General features: G+C 32.3%; 1 protein-coding gene across 6 annotated transcripts; it reads right to left on the reverse strand.

The window, feature by feature from the left end:
- Nucleotides 1–2,932: 2,932 nt before the first annotated feature.
- LOC112707989 (uncharacterized) lies at nt 2,933–7,226 on the reverse strand. Of its 6 annotated transcripts, none has more exons than XM_025760057.3 (5): nt 6,828–7,226; nt 6,540–6,728; nt 5,365–5,584; nt 4,464–4,680; nt 2,933–3,281 (listed from the first exon to the last, which is right to left on the reverse strand). In XM_025760057.3, the coding sequence occupies exons 1-5, from the start codon at nt 6,941–6,943 to the stop codon at nt 3,232–3,234; spliced, it is 792 nt and encodes a 263-aa protein (XP_025615842.1). In that variant the 5' UTR covers nt 6,944–7,226; the 3' UTR covers nt 2,933–3,231. The 6 variants fall into 6 exon arrangements, with proteins under 6 accessions (XP_025615842.1, XP_025615841.1, XP_072057660.1 ...); XM_025760056.3 differs by having other exon boundaries at nt 5,365–5,587; nt 6,828–7,190; XM_072201559.1 differs by lacking the exon at nt 2,933–3,281 and adding an exon at nt 4,045–4,307.
- Nucleotides 7,227–7,743: the final 517 nt, after the last annotated feature.

The following is a 7,743-nucleotide window of genomic DNA, read 5'->3' on the forward strand; positions in this document are numbered from 1 at the left end:
TTTTGTTGTGAGGGGAAACAGAAGAGAGAGAAATGAAAATGAGTTTGATGAGTGTGGAAGTTGAAATATCAAAGGGCATTCTCTTGCCTAGAAATAGAATTTTTCTTAATTTTTAATACTATAACAAATGTTTTATTATATCTTCTTTTTTCGTCTCACTTAAATCTTATTATATCATGTGATATCACATTTAACAAAATTAATTGAGAGGAAAAAAATTGTTTTTTTTTTAACTATTTAGGTATTTTCAATGTTGATCTTATTGACTATTAAAACAAAGAATGTCACTAAATTCTTTTAAGATTTTATAAAAAAAATATATGTATAAATTACCCATTAAATTACATTAGTAGAAAAAATTAAAGTTGAATTATTGCAGGATTAAAAACTATTTTACCAACTTTGTTAACGTTCTATTCAAATATCAAGAAATATATTAATTATACTTATTTTTAGATTATATACTAAGTCATTGTATGCTTTTTTATTATTGAATGGGACATATCTCATTATAGGAATAATCATAAATTCGATATAAAAAAAATACTGGTCCAATTTTAAATCAATATGAATGAATATTTTGTGAGGTTTCTCTTTTGTTGTTGAACAAATATTCAAAGAGGCATCAAATATGGCTGACCAATCTAAGAGTAATTATATTACAATGGACCGTGGTTATTATTATCGATGTTGATCATGAATTGGGTGAACCACATACTTCACGTAAATCATGGAAACCATCGATAAAGTGTAGCACTATATTATTTCTATAGTATATCAAAACTATACAACAAGCTTGTCATTCAGTCATTCCCTCTATCCTTACCCTTTTTGGTTTTACTCTTTCTTTAGTTTCATCAATGATTAAATTTTTGTATTGAGTTGTGATGAAGGGATTGGATTTGATAGGTTGGGTGGACAAACATGTTTACCAATTGCTCCAAAGGAGTAGAAAATTTTAAAAATAACATAAATGAATAAATAAGTAGCTTTGTTTCAATTCCACGCATCCGTGTAGGAAAAATAAGTAGGTTGACGATCCTTTTTTTAGTTAGGTAAGAGGACCTTATAAGACAAAGATATGATAATCTATTAATAAACCCTTCATATTTACAATTTTATAGGGCATTGGTCAAAACTTTATACCAGTATGTAACACCTTTGTTTTTTCAGCAATTATCCATTATCATGAATTCTGCTAAATATTTAAACAAGAGTAAATTACCAATTATGTCCCCAAACTTGTAAAACGCTGACAATAATAATCCTAATATTTGTTAACGATAATTATACCCTCAAAAATTTTAAAAACACTACAAATCTGTCCAACTGTGAGGAGAATCCTTTTCTATTAAACGGAATTTGGTGATGTGGCAGACGAAATTTCAACATGGCATTCGTTAAGGACTTCAATCCCATTTTTTGCTGTATTCCTAATTTATGAAACTTTAATTGCCCAATTCAAATTAAATGACTAAATTAACTTTTAAATAAAACACCATATTTAACTATGACTATTTAGGACGCGCAAAACTGAAAATTTTCTTGGTGGTGGTCTCTATTTGCCTTTGTCTCTTGTGTCTTTGTATTCGTCTTTTGGAATTGATAACGTCACATGTAGTCTCATGTTTGGCATTGATACTCAGTGAAGAAATCTCCATCAAACAACCAAGGACTTGCACTTGTAGAAAGTGGCAACGGAAACATAAAATGCTTACCCAAACCTTGATTGTTCGATGGAGATTTCTAACTGAGTATCAATTTCAAACGTGAGACTGCATGTGACGTTACTAATTCCAAGAGACAAATACAAAAACACAAGAGACAAAGATAAATAGAGACCACCACCAAAAAACTCTTCAGTTTCGCACATCCTAAATAGTCATAGTTAAATATGGTGTTTTATTTAAGGTTAATTTAGTCATTTAATTTAAATTGGACAATTAGGGTTTCATGAATTAGGGATACAGTAGAAACATGATTGAAGCCTTTAACGGATGTCACGTTGAAATTCCGTCTGTCACATCACCAAACTCAGTTTAATGGAGAAGGGTTCTCCTCACAGTTGGACAAATTTGGCTCGTTTTTAAATTTTTCGAGAGTATAATTGTCATTAACAAATATTAGAGTTATTATTATCAGCGTTTTACAAATTCAGGAGCAAACAACATACACAATTTGAGAAATTAAGAGAAAAGAGGGGGGGGGGGATGGAAACCAAATGATCACTTAACCTAATGATTCCCTATAATCATGACCTATTTGTCCCAAGCAGAATTAATGGAGCAATATCATAACCTTAGTCCTATTTTTTTTTTTTTGGTTTACTGATTTACTCATAACCTTAGTCTATTGTTTTTTGTTTTTGGAAATAACCTTATGTGTTTTGGAAAATTATATCAAAGTGTCCATCTATTTACATTTATATTTAATTCAATTAATTGTTGATTAATTGTGTACCATAGCTACCTGGTTCAAGTTTTGAACCATAACAATCATGCTATCCAATAATTAACACCAGATGTGTTAAGACTTCAAATATGATAATACTTTGGTTATTATTATTTTGTTTGGAATTTGGACACTCTTGTCTTGTAAGACATATAATAGGACTCAACCTGTGTCAATCAAGGACAGAAAGGAGAAAAAGAAAAAAAAAAATCAATTATGAAGATCCACTCCCAACAAGTAATGTAGATTTTTTTTAGTTACCACGTAGGAATTTGTTTAACCTTTTTTTTTCCATTTTCAGTTAGTAAGTGTCCATTTGATCTTGAGTGGCGCAATCCAATTAGTGATAGATTTAGGAAGATCACCTACATTAGCACCAAACAATTTTAATAATAAAGAAAAGGGTGAAAGTTCTAGCGGGTCCGGAAGCATTTTTGACCTGTTCCCATTGAGTGAAGTTACCTCTTACTCGATTCAGGCATGATATGAAATTATGAATATGATTATTAATTATTGGTATTGAGTGCCATTCTTGATACATCATTCCTCTATCTCAATTTAACTATGAACCTATAGTTTGAGCTTATAAGATCATCAGATGATGATCATGCAACTCACTTCATTTCAATTTCTTGTCACTGAACCACAGATCAATTCATAAAAAGCATACATGGGTTGTAACGAGTGTTTGTCGTTGGGAGAACCCAACTCTGAAAGAACAAGGGTCCCAAAAGGTGCAGTTTGTTACAATTTACTCGGTGATACTTCACTCGATCACAATCAATTCTTTCGGCTCTTGACACATAAATGAGATCTCGGAATAACCTTCCCTAAAGAATAGGAAAAAGGGGAACAACCTTAGGAAGAGGAATCAATTAAGTAAGAATTGGAGAAATTTGCCCCTGAGATACGTTAGTGGTTGAATATTTTTTGTCATTTACATCATATTGAAAGTTCATAGTTTAAAAGTTCTATGCAAGTCCATATGGTTAGGTTTGTAATAGAGAAGCATATGATGTGTGGATTGATAAATGATTACCGGTTTTAATTTCAACTATGCCAATCTATTCGAGGCAAAGTAACTAAATATACTTGTAAACCATCTGATTCTAATGTAGATAACCTGCCCATCATGACATCAGATAAGAGAACTAATTGAAATGTGTCAAACAAACTATTTATTATTTTAGAAAATAAGTACTGCAAACATGGAAAACTTTCTAAGCTGGTGCACTTATATGTCTGACCTTTCTAGATAACAAATATCACAACCCTAATTCAAATACGCTACATGCACAGGTTGCATATAATTGTCCTCCCAAGAAATTCACCATAAAAATTACTTGCACTCTTAATAAGTTTAGATAACAAGGCTTCTAACAGTGCAACTAGGTTTTGATTTTCTATTATTCAAAGCCAATTGTTGACCTTTCATTGTGAAACAGTACTGGCCTGTCAAAGAAAAGGGGGATTATTTGGCTGTTGTATTTTCCTTTGCTCCTTCATAGTTTTGGTAGGTCTAGAAAACATGCTTCTGCCCTACCAGAAACACTTGTATCCCACAGGAAAAAGTTTGATATATGCCAAGAAAGATTTCCAAATTTCAACCACTCGATTTCATATATGTGTATAATGTTTGAAAATTATTCAAAGAACAAAAACAAGTGGCTATGGATAATTTTGACACACTACAAGACGACGAGTATTTCTCATATCTTAACACAAGACCTATGGTATATTTTTGGTTACCAGCTACTGCCTCCAAACTAAAATTTGAAACCAGCTAGGTGTAGCTTCCAGCCAAGCCGGGGGACAGTAGTGTTGTCATGCAACACAAATAAAATTGAGCATAGCACCTAGAATACAGAATATTTATAATTTTATAAATAAATTGGTTGCAAGCCATGGTTTTTAACAAGGTTACAACAAGTTGGGGAAGGACCCCAGGGACAATACATAATAGTAAATAGATAACTACAAACCATAAGATTTAGGCCTAGGTTTGTTCTTACCTAACGAATTCATTCGATTGGCATGTTCTTCTTCCTCCTCCAGCTTCTTTCTCCGAGCAGCCTCCTCTTTCTGTCTCTGGATCATCTCTAATTCTCTCTGCCGTTCCTCATCCTTTCGTTGCAGCTCTAGGGCTTCTCTTCTCTGAGCCTCTTCCACCCTCCTCCTATTCTCTTCAAGCATCTTATCCAGCTCTTCCCTCTCTTTTCTAGCTTGTTCCTGCATCATATCAAGAATCCCCAACCAAATGAGGACATTCTCTTTTCTAAGCTTTGAAATCATACATGTATCATAAAGATGATATGAGACCAGAAAAACAAAAAGAAAACTAATTAGGACCTCAACCTGCATTTCTAGAAGAATGCCATATTTTAAGAACATTAAGCAAATTTAGATACAACAACAAAACCTTCTCATACTAAATAGGATGGTCCCTAATTTTCAGATGCAAATGGCAAAGTAATATATTGGTCAAGCTTTTCACAGACACACGTTCAGTACAGTTTCCTGATGATTGATAGTGTTAAGGAGTGAAGATAGTGAAAGAGATAGTTATTTATGTAAGAAGGTTCAGTATTAATCTAGAATTAAACCTGGAAATAGCATTTCCTGTCTAACATAGTAATTTGATTAATATAGGACACTGAAAGGGATTCATTTAAGGATGAGGGATTTGACCATATTTTAAAGATACTTAAAGGTACCAAGATTACTACAGAATTTATTCACACTAAAACAATTGTTGAAAATATGACAATTTTAGTGCTTGAAACTCTCTCGCACTATAATACTATATATAATATGGGCTTTAGAGAATAAGTAATGACTTGCCCCTGATATTTCTTTCCACTAGCAGAGAAAGACGGGTAAAAGAAAAAGGAAAGTCCCAGTTAGCCTACTTACTTCTTTCCTTCGAGCCTCATTAAGAGCATCTTGCTTTTCCTTTTCAAGTTGAACTTCAACATCATCAAACAATTTCTTCACACCCTCTGCTATGCGCCTTTCTATTTCCAATCTAACTTCCTCTGAATCAAGCTTCTCCTCAACATTTTTTCGAATTGCTTCTTCGATTCTTCTTGCGGTCTCTTCCTCTAATTTTTTCAATTCCTCCTCGTGTTGACGCCTGCTAGCAAATGCAAATATTGAGAAGATAAATAAATGTTCTTTGATGAAAAAGAACATAATCAATCTTTTAATTTAAGATAAAAGCATAGTATTAATAAAGAGAGCTAAATAATACAAACAGAATGGACAACAAGAGATCCTCCTTGCAGAAACAAGAACTAACAATGGAAATAAATAAAATAAAAAATCAAAATAACTTTGCAATCTCTCAACACATCTGAAAGAGAAAGTTCTCTAAAACAATCACTAACTCTGCACCAAACCGAAGTCAAACACCTAAAATCTTACTCCACAAGCAAGTCATGATAATTTCTAGATCCATACAAGAATTAGATAAAATAAAGGCTTCACTTTCACATTTGTTTAATATTTTTCTAGCCAGTTCATCCATTGACTTGGAAAATATGAGCTTTTTATGCTCACAAGGCATACCTCTCTAACAAGTTTCTGATCCATAACAAATGAAGTTTCAAGTGGAACAGTAGATAAACGATGCAGCAATTGTTTCATCCTAATAAACAAGTTGGACAAGGCAGTAGCTTCCTTCAGAAAAGCCAGTAGCGAAGAATGAAATTAACCTGTTGCATTTTCAAATTGGCATCACTTACCCTCAGAGAAGAAGGAAATTCATTCCAAAAGATCTACCTAGATTGCAAGCATGGTACATTTAACTTTCTAAAACCATTTTAAAAAAATCTCTCACAGTCAATAAGCTTTTGATGATAATCAATTTGTCAGACAAAAACAAGCTTATCCTAATTCGCACACATACCTAATCTCCAAACTGCTATCAGATTTATATCTTCATATTCATGTTAACTGTAGAATTATCTTCGTTTCACATCTTCTCAAACATTACACACTAAATTATCAACCAATTCAGGAACATAATCACAAACACAAACTACAAAATAGATAAATAAATGAAGGGATAAATAACAAAAATCAGTTACCTTCTCTTTTCTTCTTCGTCTTTTTTGAGCTTGTGATGGTTCGCAACGACACTGGGACTGCGCGATTTAGGAGGAGGAGGAGAGGGCGAGGAAGTACTTCTGCTTCTGTGCCTTCTGCGGCGCCTCGGCGATGACGGTGACCGCGTTCTGCTTCTGCGGCGCCTGTGGCTAGGGGATCGGCTTCTTCGCCTGAAAATTCGGAACTAATCGCATGATTCAAAAGCAAAGTCGAAACGAAAACGAAGAGATTGGAAATGGAATTGCAGAAGAAGAAGATTGATAGAGGACCTTGAGGATGTTCGATCCCTTCGAGAGTGAGAGTGAGCATGACGGTGAGAAACAGGGGAACGAGAGTATCTTCTTCTGTGGGAAGGTGAACGCGAACGAGACAAGCTCCGAGCCATGGATGAGCGAGTTTTCAAAACCTAACTCGGTAACTCGTCGCCAACTCGCAAATCCTCACTCACTAATCACCACTGATAATGATTCAGGTCCTTCAGTCCTTCCACTCATTCAATCCTCGCATAATTTTTCTCAACTGAATAAAAAAGGATTAAAAGGTAGTATTAACTTCTTTTTTTCTTTTTTACCAAAATAATGTATCAACTATCAACTATCAAACACCAAATCCCAAATTTTAATGAGATTTGTAGAATCTAAATTTAAAAAATAGATATCAAATAATATAAGCTCTATTAACTTAAAATCATAAGATAAGATGTAATTTTACGAGCTAACTAATTTGTTTAATGGTTTTTTTATTGTTCTTTTACATTTTAATTTTGTTAACTATTTTGTTCAATGAATTTTTTGTCATTGTTATTTTTACTTTTTAATTTCTTTCTGTAATTTTCATATCTATTATTTTATAAAAAAATACTTTATAACTTTTATAATATTACAAGAAAATCACCCATTTAGCAATTCAAATTATATTTAAAAAGTCTAATCTATTTATAAAATAAGTTATGTTTTTTTATATTATTTTTTACAGTAAAATAAAAAATATAATTATGGTATCACTTGAAAAATATCTTCTTAAATATTAAAGAGATCACTTATAATAGGGGAGAATTTTTTTTAAAATATAATAAAAAAAATATTTTTTTTATATCTAACTTTTTAACTTTAATTTTTTAAATACGATTTTTTTTAATATTTAAGACAAGTTCGTCATATCCATCGACAAACTCTATAATTTATA

This window comes from Arachis hypogaea, chromosome 8, assembly GCF_003086295.3.
Source record: "Arachis hypogaea cultivar Tifrunner chromosome 8, arahy.Tifrunner.gnm2.J5K5, whole genome shotgun sequence".
NCBI lineage: Eukaryota > Viridiplantae > Streptophyta > Magnoliopsida > Fabales > Fabaceae > Arachis > Arachis hypogaea.